Source organism: Chiloscyllium punctatum, chromosome 1 (assembly GCF_047496795.1).
Source record: "Chiloscyllium punctatum isolate Juve2018m chromosome 1, sChiPun1.3, whole genome shotgun sequence".
In the NCBI taxonomy this organism is placed as follows: Eukaryota; Metazoa; Chordata; class Chondrichthyes; order Orectolobiformes; family Hemiscylliidae; genus Chiloscyllium; species Chiloscyllium punctatum.
Window position 1 is genome coordinate 40,108,236 of NC_092739.1, and position 17,671 is coordinate 40,125,906.

At 39.7% G+C, this 17,671-nt stretch overlaps 1 protein-coding gene across 9 annotated transcripts in view; it reads right to left on the reverse strand.

The window, feature by feature from the left end:
* wdfy3 (WD repeat and FYVE domain containing 3) overlaps positions 1-17,671 on the reverse strand; it is a 406,146-nt gene that overhangs the window by 269,078 nt on the left and 119,397 nt on the right. For all 9 annotated transcript variants that reach the window (XM_072594588.1, XM_072594809.1, XM_072594597.1 and 6 more), the window contains exons 6-8: positions 17,365-17,557; positions 5,174-5,360; positions 1,021-1,187 (exon numbers count right to left, since the gene is read on the reverse strand). In XM_072594588.1, coding sequence (XP_072450689.1) covers positions 1,021-1,187; positions 5,174-5,360; positions 17,365-17,557 — 547 coding nt within the window. The remainder of the gene's footprint in view (positions 1-1,020; positions 1,188-5,173; positions 5,361-17,364; positions 17,558-17,671) is intronic.

Here is a 17,671-nt window from a genome sequence, read left to right on the forward strand (position 1 = left end):
GTTTACATACTGTGTCAAGAAATCACCCTGAATGGTCTTCATAAATTCTGCTCTATCCAAGCCCTAAGCACAAAGTGAATCCCAGTGAATATAGAGGAAATTAAAAATACCCACAACAACCCTGCTGTTCTTACATCTTTCCAAACTCTATCTACATATTCTTTCCCATATCTCCCAGTGGCTGTTGGGAGGTCTGTAGTATACCGCCAGCATTGTGAATTCACCTTTCCTATCCCTGTATTCCACCCATACTGCCCTCAATGCACGAGTCACCCGATGTATCCTTCCTCAGTAAAACTGAGAGACACTTCTTTACCAGTAATGCAACCCCCCCCACTTTCTACATCCCTTTCTATCACACCTGAAACTTCGAAATCCTGCGACATTCAACTCCCAGTCAATTGTTTTATTGCTGAGCTTTTTTTGAGTAATGCTACTCCAGCACTTTTTTTTTTGATTGTTGATATTTTCTGATATGCACTAAGTAGCATATGACTTATCTAGTTCATTCTAAAATTTTATTCTGACAACTTTTTAATGTCAATCAATGCATTTAGATGCAATATCTTAGCTTTTACCCCCCACAAGTACAACTGCCTAATTACAATGGATTGATCAGTTTTCCTTAATGGCTGGAATAAAATATATACTAGTTTAGAGCATGCCATTATTTAAAATGAAGCTCTTATAATGCATCCAGGAACCTAACTCAAATACATAAACACATATAACACATTTAATTATATAATCCGAAAACTATTTTGCTGTAAAGCAATATTCATTTAATTAAAGTACTTAATTTCAAGACAGACAGTGTGCATTAAAGGTGATGAACAAACTTCTATATCAAGATAAATAACAACAGAAACATAATTTCTGCCATAGTAACATGCAATAAAATGTGGTTGACATGAAGGAAAATTATAATGTCACAATCAAAATAAGGAAGAAAATTTGTTCAAGATTTTCACAAAGATGTCACCTTGTATATTAATACAGAGAATTAACGGATAGCGTCACCTTTGCCAGAAGGTTGTGGGACTGCAAATCCTGGCAGAAGAAAAGGTGCTCCGCTAGTTATGCCAGTAGATCTCAATTCATTGATCCCATATATTGTCAATGAGGTCACCAATTGAACTAAGTCTTTCACGGCCTCTTTGGCATCAGGTTCATTTATTTGCTCCAACCTAAAACACACATACACACAGTATAATCAATTTCTATTGTCAACTACTGCATGAAACATTACTAAGTAGTAAGTTACCGAGAGGATGTGGACTGTCGATAGATGACATGACTTGATGGGATAATTCTCTAAACTGTTCCTTAAATTGTTCAAAATAGGCCCCAATTTGACCTTCAGTGTATGAGCAGCTGAGTCATTCTGATGACTTGGCCTTATTCGAATGCTGTCGTCAAGTCATCCACACAACTGAAGAATTGATAAATTAATTATTATTTCAGTAGGTCAAAAAATTCAATGGACCAGTCACTGAACATGAATCTCAATAAGGACTTTTGGATTGGGTGGAGAGGGTGCTGCAACAGAAGTGTAGCTTGAGGAGTTTATAGAAGTAGAGAGAGAAATCCAGTTAAGCACAAAGCTTTGAAACTGCCATATCAAAGCAGAACATCTTTCAAAATTATTTCCAACTATGCATTAAATGTGCTCTGCACAAATTACTGAGTGAGAGTCTTCCTTATAATTGTGGAAATGTACTAAATACATTATAGATGCTCCAAACACATGGAATAATTCTGTATAGAGAAGAAATCCTGATTGCTAAAGCAAAGCCCATTTGAAAAACAGAATGGCAAAAACTAAGTTTTTTTTTAAATCATTTTAATCATTACACTACCACCAACACCTCAAACTGAAAAACCTGATGGCTGGGGAACGAAAACAAGCTTCAATATTTTCTACCAGGAGACTAACTTATATTGATATATGGCCTTCAACATTATGAAACTTCCTATTAGAAAACAAAGTGTGGCATTGAGATACAGTTACTGATATTCGGTCAGATAAGCAAAAGCTTGGTCTTAAGGCTGGGTTTTAAGAAATGCTTTAAAGGAAATATTTGTGGGAGACGCATTGAGAGAGAGAAATTCAAACTCTGTGGCCTAGCCAACTAAAGGTAAAATGAGTCTTATATGGATTTTAGCAAGACCTTTGACAAGGTTCTGCACTATACACTAATTAACAAAGTTAGAACACATGGGATTCAGGGAAGAGTTTTGCCAATTGGACACACAATTAGCTTGACGGTAAGAGACTGAGTGGTACTGAAGGGTTGTTTATTGGACTTGAGGCCTGTTTCCAGTGATGTTCCATAGGAATCAGTGCTGGATACATTGTTTATATAAAATGACAAAAACAATTTTGATGACAACATAAGGAAGCATAATTAGTAAGTTTGCGAATGCACCAGGTTTGGTGGCATACTAGTCAGGAAAAGTTATCTAAGAGTACAAAGGGATCTTGATCAATTGGGCCAATAGGCTGAGGAGTGGCAGATGGAGTTTAATTTGGATAAATGCAAGGTGTTGCATTTTAGTAAGACGAACAAGGGCAGGTCTTACATAGTTGATGGTAGGGGCCTGGGTAGCGTTGTCGAACAGGGGTTCAGGTGCATTGTTCCTTGAAAGTTGCATCACAGGTAGATAGGGTGGTAAAGGCGGCATTTGGCATACCGTCTTCATTGCTCAGACCATTGAGTATAAGAGTTTGGACATCATGTTGTGTTTATACAGGATGTTGGTTAGGCCACTTTTGGAGCACTGTGAACAATTCTGGAGTCCCTGCTACAGGAAAGATATTATTAAATTGGAGAGAGTGCAAAAAAAGAATTTATAAGCATGTTACTGGGACTGGAGGATTTGAGTCATAAGAAGAGGCTGAACAGACTGGGACCTTTTTTTAAACTGGAGTGTAGGAGGTTGAGGAGTGACCTTAGAGGTTTATTCAATCATGAAGAACATAGATAAGGTGAATACTCAAGGTCTTTTCACCAGGGTAGGGGAGTTCAAAACTAGATGGCATCATTTTAAGGTGAGAGGACAAAGATTTAAAATAAATCGGAGGGGCAACTTTTTCCACACAGAGGGTGGCTCATATGTTGCATGAACTGCCAGACGAAGTGGCAGATGCAGATACAGTTACACCATTTGAACAGGTACATAAATAGGAAACATTTACAGGGTTATCAGCCAAATACTGGCAAACTGGAATAGCTTAGTTCGAGAAATCTGGTTGGCATGGGCAAGTTGGACCGAAGGGTCTGTTTCCACACTATGACTCGGTGACTAATGTTGTAGCTTTTAACATCAGGAATGCACAACTGGCCAGGACTGCATACATCTCTAAGCTGTGGGGCTGGAGAACATTATAGAGATAGGATCGGATGAAGTCATAAAAAATTTTAAAACAAAGATGATGGGAGTGATGGGGTATAGAAGCAGGATGAAGGCTGAGACAGAGCACCTGTTGCCTTTGTGATGCCATGGAATTCTCTCAGCAAGTGAGAAGTTAGCAGATACCCTTCCTATCCAGAGGTGAACTGAAGTCAAGTAAGGGCCAATAAAAGGTCTCATTCTGCCACCAATGACATTCTACCAATAGTGGGGATTGAAGAAGTTGATGATTTGCTAGGTGAGAAGACCGGCCTTTAGACTTTGGAGGACTTCTAGCAGGCCAGTAGGGAGCTGGGGAAGAGGAGGGTAGGAGGCAATTCCTGATTGGTCAGGCTTTTACTGGTCATATTTTCACCGTTTGAGGGCCAGAAACTGACATCCAATGTAGTTAATGGTCTGATACGCATCACATCAAGTCAGAGCAGGGGCTGTTGTGGTGTAGTAGTCGTGTCCCTACCTCTATGCTAAGAGGCCCGGGTTAATGCCCTATCTGCTCCAGAGGTGTATAAAAATATCTCTGAACTGGTTGAGTAGAAAACATCCACATCAAGTCAGAGGTCCTGGAAATGGCCAAGATGGAGCTGTGCCCACATTTCTGATCAGTTGTTGAAGCCATCACTGTTCCAACAACACTAAGATTCTACCCAACCTGTGCAGGTGGTGCAGATGCCAATATTTCAACTTTTTTTTCAGTATTTCATGACTGATGCTCATTGAGCAATGGATATAGTCTAAGAGAATAGATCAAAAGGACAGATAGTCGGCCCAACACTTTGTTATACAATCCTTAAACTTCTAATTAATTTGGTAGCAAGATGATCAGATTTTGTCAGTGCTTGAATTAAGGCATTATGAATTGCATATTTAGTCAAATTATTAGATGGGTTTAATATAAATATTAATTCATTCATTAGTAGATATTTTTATTTATTCACACCCACTATACAAAGAGACACGACAGAATGTTATTTCATTCAAATGCAATTTCTGCAAACAGCTTTAGTAAAGTGCAAGACAGACATTTTACAGCAAATTTCACTCTTGCTCTTGAGGATTATTCTGCATTCCTGCCTATCTCAGTTAACCTTTCACCTCCATGCCTAATAAGCTATCTACCTCTGCACTAAAATGTTCAACGGTTCTGCTTCTACCTCATGTTCCTTTTTCAGAAAGCAAATCTATCTTAAATGAGAGATCTCTCAAGTCTTAAACTGTGACCCTTAATTTTGGAACCTTCCACAAGAGGAAATATCCTTTCCACATCTATTTTGTTCAGACCCATCAGGATCTTGCACGTTTCAATCTAGTATTTAAAAAGTATTGAAACAGTATCACTTTTAAAATTCTACAGATGTGTTTAACTAAATCTAATAGACTGTATTCGCCCTGTTATATGTGAAGTATGATCCCCATCAGTATTCTCCACCTGTCGTTTCACGCTGAAACACTAATTCTTTTTATATTTATTTGAAAAAGGCAGATTTAACTGGAGAAGAAAATTAAATAAACCAATGCCCCCTCAAATCTGTCATGCCTACTTTTTCAGGAAGTCTTCATAATTAAATCTTGAATCAAAATTCATAAATGTTTCACTAGTAAAAAGCAGATATGGCACTGTATAATCTCAAACGAAGTTATGACAGCAGTGCTCACGCTATACATTTACAGTTAAACAGATGTAGTGAACTTAAAACAATATACTAAACATAATTGAGGATAACGTTTGATCAAAAAAACAATAGTTATGCTGTGAACTTACCTGAGCAGAAGGTCACAAAGGAATTGATAACCTTGGCAGGACCTAAAATCATCTAAAAGAACTTGTGATATATCACTGGAGTCTTTAAGGAAACAGGACAGTCCAGCAAACATTTCAACAATTTCTAGGGATAAAAGATCTTCTGATTGCTGCATGTTCTGGATACAAGTGGCCACACATTCTTTTTCTATAAAACAGATCAATATTAAAAAAACATGGAAAGTTGCCATTCTGCATTCCCCCTATAATTTCTTTTCTAAGTGCTATACAGAGAAAAATGTCAAAATCTGAAGTTGTTTTAGAACATCAGTCAGGTCCTTCAAGCAGCATTAATCTAATTCAAATTAAAATATAAATCTCAGAATTAGAAAGCAAGTTGCATTGTGCCTCTATTATTTCTAATGCAGGAAATCCTGAAACATTTTCAAGCTAAGAGATTGATTTAAAAGCCAATAACAAAAGAACTAAACTTGCAAGTTATCAGTGTTTTAGTAACTCAATGAATGTTGCTATTTTTCCCCAGGGTAGAGGATTTTCTTAAAATTAATGTTACCAGATATGCTTTTCTGCAAATATTAATAATTATTTTTAAAGCAAGATATGCTTTATTAACATCAGTAAAATTTGTCACTATCTTCCATTACAAGTTTAATTCAAATTACTTTCCAATTTAGAAAGTAGCTATAAATTAAATTTTGGTTATGACAAGGGCACATACACTAAATTGCTTATATTAAATATTAGCTATAGTTTTAAAAAGTGTCTTTATTTATAGTACAACTCATTCTAAACTGACTGCCACAGTTAAATGGAAGAATTCATATTTTCAGGAGTCATTTACTGTACAAGTCCAAAATGAACTCATGGTTGGGTAATTCAAAACGTGGATGCAGAATATCCAAGTAATTATATCTGGATAATATAGTGATATTGCAATGATTAATCCTGCTATATAATCATTAACATGTAAAAAGCATGAGCATTCAGTATCTGCAGCAACTGTTTTTTCCTGTCAATATAAAAACTAGAAAGGATGTAAAAACTTTGACTGCATAGAAAAGTTTTTGGAGAATGATTTCAGGGACGAGTTACGTAGACAAATTGGAGAAATTAGGAGTTGCTCTCCTTAGAGAATAGCAAACTGGGGGGGACATTTGAGGTGTTCATATCATGGACAGGTTCAAACGGATCAGATAGAAGCTGTTTCCATTGGCTGAAGAGTTGAGAATCAGAGATGCCTCAGTCCAGTCTCCGATCTCTCTCCTAAATCTTTGAAAATAGTATAGCTCGTTGAGAAGACTTTTTTTTTAAATTTTGTAGGAATCAGTGACAAGACCAGAACAAACAGGCCATACCTAAAAGCGAGAAAGTGATAGTGACCCATCTGAGCGGCTTGCTGGGCCATTTCAGAGGGCAGTTAAAGGTCTCTAGATTACTAACTCCATATGATAACCACACAGTTATTGTTTCAAATGTTTAAAAAAAGTATTCAGGATCCTTGAATTTATCAGTCAAAGCATCAAATACCAACATTAGGAAGTTATACTGAGCCTTAATCAATCACTAGTTAGATTATAGCTGCAGTAAGGTGACAAGTTCTGGATGCAAGAGTGGAGGAGTAGATGTCACAATGGTATCATCTCTGGACTAGCAACCTAGCGACCCAGGTATTATTCTGTGATCCCGGGTTCAAATCATACCACGACAGTTGATGGAATTTGAATTCAACAAACATCGAGAATTCAAGTCTAAGAACGACACTGGCAATTGTTATAAAAATGCAGCTAGTTCACTAATGCCTTTTAGCAAAAGAAATCTGCTGCGCTTGTGTGACTCCAGGCCTAAATGTGACTCAAGACCAGAGTCTAGATTAGAGTGGTGCTGGAAATGCACAGGTCAGGCAGCATCTGAGGAGCAGGAAAATCAACGTTTCAGGCAAAAGCCCTTCATCAGGAATAGAGGCAGGGTGCCTGCAGGGTGGAGAGATAAATGAGAGGGGGGGGGGGGGGAGAAAGTAGCATAGAGTACAATAGGTGAATGGGGGTGGGGATGGAGGTGATAGGTCAGAGGGGAGGGTGGAGAAAGGTAGCAAAGAGCACAATGGGTGAATGGGGGTGGGGATCAAGGTGATAAGTCAGAGAGGGTGGAGTGGATAGGTGGGAAGGAAAATAGGCAGGTAGGACATGTCGTAAGGGTGGTGCTGAGCTGGAAGGTTGGAGCTGGGGTGAGATGGGGGAAGAGGAAGTGAGGAAACTGGTGAAGTCCACATTGATGCCATGGGGTTGAAGTGTTCCGAGGACCCACAGTTGTGTTGCTGACTCTTAACTGCCTTCTGGGTAACTAGAGATAGGCAATAAATGCTGTCTTAGCTAGTAACACTCATTGTGTGAATAAATATGTATATTTTTAAAAACTACAGTTTTGGGACAGGACATGCAAAGGAAATATGGAGATGAGAAAAAATTTCTTCACAGAAAGTGGTAAGCCTGTGAAATTCACCGCCAAAATATTGAATGCTTTTAAAGAGTTGGATATGATGCTTAGGGCTAAAGTAATCAAAGGAAATTAGGAAAAAGCAGTTACAGGATACTGAATTAAGTAAATCAAACAAAGAGCTGGAGATCGGAAACAAAACATAGGAAAGAAACCTGAGCATATCCAGCAGCACCTGTGGAGGGAATAAGACCATAAGACATAGGAGCAGAAATTAAGCCTTCGGCCCATCAAGTCTGCTCCGCCATACAATCATGGCTGATATGTTTCTCAACCACATTTTTTTCCCGCAACCTTTGATCCCCTTGGCAATCAAGAACTTCTCAGTCTTAAATATACTCAATGATCTGGCCTCCACAGCATTCTGTGACAACAAACTCCATAGATTCACCATTGTCTGACTGAAGAAGTTTCTCTTTATCTCCGTTCTAAAGGGTCTTCGCTTTACTCTAAGGCTGTGCCCTTGAGTCCTCGTCTATCCTGCTAATTTAAACATCTTCCCAACATCTATTCTATCCAATGCGTTCGGTATTCTGTAAGTTTCAATCAGAACCCCTCCTCATCCTTCTAAACGCCATCAAGTATAATCCCAGAGTCCTCAAACGTTCCTCATATGTTAAGCCTTTCATTCCTGGATCATTCTCATCAACCTCCTCTGGAGCCATTCCAAGGCCAGGACATCCTTGTGCCCAAAATTGCTCACACTCTAAATTTGGTCCAACCAGAACTTGGTAACACCTCAGTAGTACATCCCTGTTTTTATATTCTAGTCCTCTTGAGATGACATTGTATTTGCCTAACTACTGACTCAACCTGCAAGTTTACCTTAAGAGAAACCTGTACTAGAACTCCCAAGTCCGTTTGCTCTTCAGATTTCTAACTTCCTCTCCATTCTTCCTACCAAAGTGCATGACCTCACATTGTATTTCATCTGTCACTTCTCTTCCGACTCTCCTAACCTGCCTAAATCTTTCTGCGGCCTCCCCATCTCCTCAATATTATCTGCCACTCCACCATTGTTGGATCATCTGCAAACTTTGCCAGAATGCCCTCAGTTTCTTCATCCAGATCATTAATGTATAAAGTGAAAAGTTGTGGTCCCAATACAGTCTTGTGGAACACCATTTGTCACTGGCTACCATCCTGAGAAGAATCCTTTTATCCCCACTGTCTGCCTTCTGCCAGACAGCCAATCTTCTATCTAAGCCAGTACATTGCTGCACAGGAGGCTACCTGGCCTGCTGTGTTTTTCCAGCACCACATTTTTCAACTCTGGTACTCCAGCATCTGCAGTCCTCACTTTCTCCAAGTAAAATAAGGGCCCACTGTTTCATAGGCAAAGGCCTTCTGGATGTTCAGATAGACAATATCCATTGGCTTTCCTTGCTACCTCCTCAAAGAATTCTAAGATTTGTCAAGCATGACCGCCTCTAGATGAAACCATGCTGACGTGGCCCTATTTTACCGTGCACTTCCAAGTATTCAGGTATCACATCCTTCACAATGGATTCCAAAATCTGACCAACTGAAATCAGGTTAATCAGCTGATAATTTCCCACTTTTTGCCTTAGTCCCTTCTTAAACAAGGGTTAAGGTAGTTAACATTTCAATTTCAGTAACCCTTCTTCATAACTAAAAGCAGTTGGGAAAAGGTGGTATGCGTGTTGATGGCACGGAGGAGTGACATGAATAGATGGAGCTGGTAGCTCAAAAAGAGAGAGTGAGACAGCAGGGGAGAGAATCAGGCAGAACACCAAACATGAGAGTGTCTGACTGAGAGCAATAGACCAATACAGAACGAGACCTAGAGGTGCGGGGATGGTAATGAACTTGGAGGAAGATGTTCATACTTTGAAACTGTTAATCTCAATGTTGCACATTAAAGCCTGTAAAGTACCTAGGTGAAACATGATACGCAGCATGCATTGAACTTTGCTGGAACACTGCAGCAGACTGAAGACTGAAATGTTGCCACAAGAACATGATAGTGTGTTAAAGCGGCCAGGTAACCGGAAGTGCGGATCATTTTAACAGATAGAGCAGATTACTCAGCAAAGTAGTCATCATTTTGCACTTCATCTCCCTCGTGTAGAGGGGACAATAACGTAAGCAGCAAATCCTGTGGACTGAAAAATGTGTTGCTGGAAAAGCACAGCAGGTCAGGCAGCATCCAAGGAGCAGGAGAATCGACGTTTCGGGCATAAGTCCTTCTGTGGACTGGCTTGAAGGAAGTGCAAAATGCTGCTTGTGCAAAAACCTGGATAATGGGAGGGAGGTAATAAGTGGACAATTGTAATTGCATGGGAAGGTGCTGTATGAAGTGATATTGGCAATAGAGGAGAAGTGGATAGGGTATCCTTAAGGGGAAAGGAGTGCGTTTATGGTGGTGGCATTCTGTTGGAGGTGGAGGTAATGGCAGCGGAGGCTGGTGAAGTGGAAAGTGAGAACAAGGGAGGGAAGGGAAGGGAAAGGAAGGGATAAGGGTAGAGGTGTGGGAAATGGGTCAAATATGGCTTAGGAGGAATGTGGTAGCAAGAAATACATGGTTGAGGAAAATGGTGCAAAGTGATATCATCAGAACAGATACGGCAGAGAGAGAAACTGGGAGAGTAGAATGGAGTCCTAATAAGAGCAGGGTGAGAGGATGTACAATCAAGGAACCATGGGAGATGGTGGGCTTGTACTGGAAGCCAAGGTGTCATGGGAAGGGGAGGGAGGAGTCTGAGATGGACCAGATAAGTTGTGGAAAGGAAAGTATGAAGATTGGAAGCAAAATTGATGCTGCTTTCCAATTTCAAAGGAGAGGGAAACAGCACTAAACATTTTATCAATGTACCAGAAAAAAAGGTATGGAGAGGAACCCAAGTAGGACTGCAACAAGGAACGTTCGATATATCTCGCAAAGAAACTGGAATAACTCAAGCCCATACGGATATTCAGAACAACACAGTGCTCTGAAAGAAGTGAGAAAACTTGGATGAGCAGCCATGATCATACCAAATGGTAAAACAGGCTCTAAAAAACTAAATGGCCTATTCTTGCTTATAATTCCTATGTTTCGGAGAAATTAACCGGATAATAGCAATGCAAAATCTTCAGTTATGTGGAATGTCTAGAGAAAATGAGTTTGTTCTCCTAAATGCAAAGAAGCCTCAGAGATTCAATAGAGCTGGTTAAAAGAGGAAAAGTTGCAATAGATATGCAAGTTGCAAGAGGATACAGATTTATGGTAATTGGCAAAGCAGCCAGAAGTAATATGAGAATTTATTTTTATATTGTGAATTATGACCTCAAATCTATCGAAAGGTTGGAGGACCAGAGTGGATTTTTAACAAGCAACTGGATAAATATTTAATGTGGAAACAATTGCTTGGTTAGAAGGAAAAAGCAGGGGAGTGTGGGTAATTGGACAGCACATTCTGTATTGGTACAAAAGGCCGAAAAATATTCTTTTCAATGCTATAACATGTTATGAAGTACAAGAGAGGAATCAAGTAACATCCCAGGAACAGGAGACATCAAGAAATAAATGGAAGGAGGAATTCATGAGAATCACAAACACTAGAAAAGTGATCAGGGTAAGTTGTTGAAGCTGCAGGCAGATAAAGCCCAGGTCCTGATAGACCCTCATTATAACCTAGGTTGGGAGAAGACGGTGCCATTAGTTTGGAAAATACCAAATTTAAGATTGTAAAAGAGGGATAAGAAAGGAAGTTAAAGATAATATAAAGAAAAGAACTAATGACACACACTATTGCAAAGACCAATGGCAGGGTAGAAGATTAGGAAAATGTTTAAAGACCAAAGGGTTATTAAAAGAAGCAAGAAAGAAAAATTCAATTATGCAAAAAAACTAAAAATATAAAACAGATAGCAAACACTTCTGTATGTCTATAAAAAGACAGACAGTAAGTAAACGTTAATCCATCAGAGGATGAGACTGGGGAATTCATAGTAGGGAACGCAAATGGCAGAGATACTAAATCAATAGTTTGCCTCAAGTTTTCACAGTTGAGGACATAGTACCATCCCAATAGTAACAAATAATAGAGATTAGAGAAAGGCAGGAATGTAGGAAAATTATCACTACTAGAGAAAAGGTACTGAGCAAACTGTTGCCTAATGGCCTAGATCCTTGGGTCTTAATGCAAGTGGTAGCAGACATAGTAAGTCCACTGTACTAATATTCCAAAATTTCCTGGATGTGGGAAAGGTTTCAGTGGTTTCAAAAGTGCTAAAATAACGTCCTTATTCAACAAGGGAGGGAGGTAGAAATAGGCAGTACAGCCCACTTAGTTGAATGTATCATTGGTAAATTGTTAAAATCCATTATTAAGGAACTAGTAACAGGACACTTGGAAAGTCAAAACACAAGCTTTGAGAAGATTTGTAGCTCGGGTGCTCGTTGTTGTGGTTCTGTTCGCCGAGCTGGGAATTTGTGTTGCAGACATTTCGTCCCCTGTCTAGGTGATATCCTCAGTGCTTGGGAGCCTCCTGTGAAGCGCTTCTGTAATATTTCCTCCGGCATTTATAGTGGTTTGTCTCTGCTGCTGCTGGAACTGACAACCGGAAGCAGCAGAGACAAGCCACTATAAATGCCGGAGGAAACACCACAGAAGCGCTTCACAGGAGGCTCCCAAACACGGAGGATGTCACCTAGACAGGGGACGAAATGTCTGCAACACAAATTCCCAGCTCGGCGAACAGAACCACAACAAAACACAATCAGAGTCATTACAGCTTTATGAAAGGTAAATTATGGTGACTACTTTGCTAGAGCTTTTCGAAGATGCAACAAGCAAAGTGGATAATGTGGATCCTGTAAATGTATATCTGAACTCCCAGAAGACATTTAATAAGGTGTCATTCAAAAGGTTAATACACAAGGTAAGGTCACATGAGGGTGGGGTAATTGATTAGCTTGGATAGAGGATTCGCTAACCAACACAAAGCAGAGAAGAGAGATAAATTCGTAAGTTTGGATGGTAAGATGTTCAGCCCACAGGCCACAACTGTTTACAATCTAGATTCATTACTTGGACGTGGGGATAGAAGGTGCAATAGCCAAATTTCCAGATAAAATTAAACTAGGTGGGGAAGTAGGTAGCAGTAAAATATTATGAAAATGACAAATGATTATGGATATGTTAGATGAATGGGTCAAAATTTGGCAGGTGGAGTTTAGTGGATAAATGTGAGGTTAACCATTTTGGTTGGAAGAATATAAAGGCAACTCATTAATTGAATGGGGAGAAATTTCAGGGTGCTTTGGTGTAGAGGGATCTGGGTGTTCTCATGCACGAATTGCAAAAAGTTAGTAAGCAGTTATACCCCCACTAGGTAATAAGGAGGGCAAATAAAATTTTGGCATTTATTCTAAAGGAATATCATATAAAAGTATGAACATGTTGTTCTAACTGTGCAAGGCATTAGTGTAATTGCAGTAGCAGTTTTGGTCCCCTTACTGGAGGAAGAACATAGTTGCGTTGCAGGCAGTTCAAAAAAGATTCACTACATTGATTCTAAAGGCGATGGGTTTGTTTTATTAAGAGATATGTCCAGTTTAGGCCTGTACCCTGGAGTGTAGAAGAACAGGAGGCATTTGAGGTATACAAGTTGCTACAGGGACAAAGTAGACTTGGAAAGGATGTTTCCTCTTGTTAGAAAATCTAGAATAACAGATCACAGTTTTAGGATAAGGGGTAGCAGATTCAAACTATAGATGAGGAGAAACTACTTCTCTTAAAGGGTCCTGAGATCTGAGGAATTCCCTACTCCCAACTGCATTGGATGCCAGGACATTGAGTAAATTTAAAGAGGAAAAATGCAGATTTTTAAATTAGTCATGGTTGGAAGGTTATAGAAAGCAAGCAAGAAAGTGGAGTTGAGACCAAGATAAGATTAGCCACGATTGTACCAAAGAACTTGAGGGGCTGAATTGCTTACTCCTGCCCTTATTCAAAAAGGGAAGATAGAAAGCAGGAAACTAAAGACCAGTCAGCATAACATCTATCATAGGGAAAATGCCCAAAGCTACCATTAAAGTTATAGCAGGACACTTTGATACATTCAACGCGATAAAGCAGTTGGTATTATTTTGTAAACAGGAAATAAAAATTAACCAATCTGAGTTCTTTCAAAAGATATGCTGCTGATAAAGGGAAACTGGTGAATTAAGTGTACTTAAGTTTCCAGAAGGCATTTGATAGAAGGCCAGATCAGAGATTATGGAAAAAAAACCCATAATGTAGGGTGAAGCATACTGGTAGGAACAGAAGGTTGGCTGGCAAACAGAAAGCAGTGTGTCTGTGTAAATAGTTGTTGTTCAGATTGGTTCAGCAACATGTAACAAATGGTGTGCCCTAAGGATCAGTGCTGGAACCTTGGCTGTTTACAATTTATATAAATGATTCAGATGAAGAAACAAAAAAGGTACAGTTGCTAATTGGTCAACGACAGTAAGATAGGTAGAAAAGTACAGTTGAAGAGAAACAAAGGCATTGCCAAACGATGTAGGTAGATTAAGTGAGTTGCCAAAGATGTGACAAGTGGAGGTATAATGTGAGAGAATGTGAAGCTGCCTAGTTTTGGCCGGAAGAATAAAAAAAAAATCATGTTATCAAAATGGTATAAGATTCCAGAGCTTCAAGATGTAGATGAATCTGTGTCCCCTTATGCCTGAAACACAAAAGGCTACTATGTAGAATAGAAAGTAATTAAGAAAGTGAACAGAATGTTATCATTTCTTGTAGGGGAACGGAATATAACGGTAGAAAGGTTCTACTTCATTGCACAGGGCACTGGTAAGACTGCATCTGGAGTACTGTGCTGTAATGTCATCTTATTTAAGGAAAGACATAAATGCGCTGGAGGCAGCTCAGAGAAGGCTGCCTAAACTAAAACCGGAGATGGGCAGGCTGACCTACGAGGAAAGACTGGACAACCAACTTGTGCCAGCTGGAGTTAAAAGAGGAAGCAGCGACTTAAATGAAACACAAAATCCTGAGGGGTCCTGACAATGTAGATGGGCAGTGAATATTTCCTCTTAGGGAAGAATAGAGAACTAGGGGTCACATTTTAAAAAAAGACTTTTTCTCCCAGAGGGTTGCAAGTCTTCAGAACTCTCACCCTGCCAAGAGGATGTAAGAGGACCTCGAATTTTTTTTTTTTAAGGTAGAGGTAGATAGATTCTTGTTGAACAAGGTTGGAAATATATCAGGAATAGGCAGGATTGTGGATTTGAGGTTAAAAACAGGTCAGCTGTGATCTTACTGAATAGTGGAGCAGGCTTGAGCTGTATACTTCTGCATCACAAGTCTCGAAGAATTCCTGACGACAAATATAGTCAGTATTACCTGAAGACTAAATTTCTTATGTTTGCCAAGTTGTTCAAAAACAATATTTTATGCTAACTTTTAAGTTAAACATTTCATATCTATTGCAGCAAAGAATAGTTCAAGATAATCAAGATAATCAGGAGAGGATCAAATATGAAGGTAGGCTAGCCAGTAATATTAGAAATGATGTATTGAAAGAAACTTTTACTATAAGAAACAAATGACAGGCAAAAGTAGACATTGGGCCACTTCAAACTGATGCTGGAAGACTAGTGATGGGAGATAAGGAAATTGCTGGAGAACTTAATAAGTACTTTGCGTCAGTCTTCACAGTGGAAGACATGAGCAATATCCCAACAATTAAAGGGGAGTCAGGGGGCTGAGTTGAGTATGGTTGCCATTACGAAAGAGGTAGTGCTAGAAAAGCTAAAAGGTCTTAAAATTGACAAATCTCCTGGCCCCGATGGGCTACATCCTAGAGTTCTGAGGGAGGTGGCTGAGGAAATAGCGGTGGCGTTGGTTGAGATCTTTCAAAAGTCACTGGAGTCAGGGAAAGTTCCGGAAGATTGGAAGATCGCTGTTGTAATCCTCTTGTTCACGAAAGGATCAAGACAAAAGATGGAAAATTATAGGCCAATTTGCCTAACCTCAGTTGTTGGTAAAATTCTAGAATCCATCATTAAGGATGAGGTTTCTATATTCTTGGAAGAGCAGGGTCGGATTAGAACAAGTCAACATGGATTTAGTAAGGGGAGGTCATGCCTGACAAAACTGTTGGAATTCTTTGAAGACGTGACAAGTAGGTTAGACCAGGGAAACCCAGTGGATGTGGTCTATCTAGACTTCCACAAGGCCTTTGATAAGGTGCCACACGGGAGGCTGCTGAGTAAGGTGAGGGTCCATGGTGTTCAAGGTCAGCTACTGGTATGGATTAAGGATCGGCTGTCTGACAGAAGGCAGACAGTTGGGATAAAAGGTTCTTTTTCGGAATGGCAGCCAGTGACAAGCGGTGTCCCGCAGGGTTCAGTGTTGGGGCCGCAGCTGTTCACGTTATATATTAATGATCTGGATGAAGGGAATGGGGGCCTTCTAGCAAAGTTTGCCGACGATACGAAGTTAGGTGGACAGGCAGGTAGTACTGAGAAAGGGGGGAGACTGCAGAAGGATCTAGACAGTTTGGGAGAGTGGTCCAGGAAATGGCTGATGAAATTCAACGCGAGCAAATGTGAGGTCTTGCACATTGGAAAAAAGAATATAAGTATGGACTACTTTCTAAACGGTGAGAAAATTCATAAAGCCAAAGTACAAAGGGATCTGGGAGTGCTAGTCAAGGATTCTCTAAAGGTAAACATGCAGGTTGAATCCATGACTAAGAAAGCGAATGCAACGTTGTCATTTATCTCAAGAGAGTTGGAATATAAAAGCAGCGATGTGCTACTGAGCCTTTTATAAAGCTCTGGTTAGGCCCTATTTGGAGTACTGTGTCCAGTTTTGGGCCTCACACCTCAGGAAGGACATACTGGCACTGGTGTCCGTCCAGCGGAGATTCACATGGATGATCCCTAGAATGGCAGGTCTAACATATGAGGAACGGTTGAGGATCCTGGGGTTGTATTCATTAGAGTTTAGAAGGTTCAGGGGAAATCTAATAGAAACTTACAAGATAATACATGGCTTGGAAAAGGTGGACGCTAAGAAATTGTTTCCGTTAGGCGAACAGACTAAGACCCGTGGGCACAGCCTTAGAATTAGATGGGGTAAACTCAGAAAAGAAATGTGGAGACATTTCTTCAGCCAGAGAGTGGTGGGCCTGTGGAATTCATTGCCACGGAGTGCAGTGGAGGCCGGGACATTAAATGTCTTCAAGGCAGAGATTGATAAATTCTTGATGTCACAAGGAATTAAGGACTACGGGGAGAATGCTGGTAAGTGGAGTTGAAATGCCCATCAGCCATGATTAAATGGCGGAGTGGACTCGATGGGCTGAATGGCCTTACTTCCACTCCTATGTCTTATGGTCTTATAATCTAACAGTAAGCACAATTCTCAGAAAGAATTATCAATAGGAGCGTAAAGGAGGAAATTAAAGACTTTTCTTATGCACACGGTCGTCCAAGATAGAAAGTATTTCAAGCAGCAACTGAAACTTAGTAAATTATAATATTTAAGAAAAAGATCAGTTAACAGTCAATGAGAAAAAGCAATGGAATAAAATTAACATAAACAGCTCTAAATGGCTTGTGGCACTAGCATGTTAAATGGCTTTCTTCTGAAAATTTTAAAAGATTTTTGACAGTCAAAACTCTTGCTGTCAGCAGAAAAGCAATTGCAATGTACAACAAGGAAGTTGCAAGTACCTACCATGTATATACTTGACAACATTGAGACTGAGTCCATGGCGAGATATGGTCATTAGTACTTCTCCTGCACTTTTTCTCCAGAGGATATTATGTGGAGGACACCAAGAGGTTATAGCACTGAACAGAAGCTGGAGGTCATCTTTCTGGGCTAGCTCTTCTGCTGGTGACACATACTTGCAAAGTTTCACCAAAATCTAACAGTAAAAAATAAGTTACAAACTAAAATGTCAAATTAGTGGCCATTTAAAGTCATACAGCACAGAAACAGACCCTTCAGTCCAATTTTGGTCTGTGCCAACCAGACATCC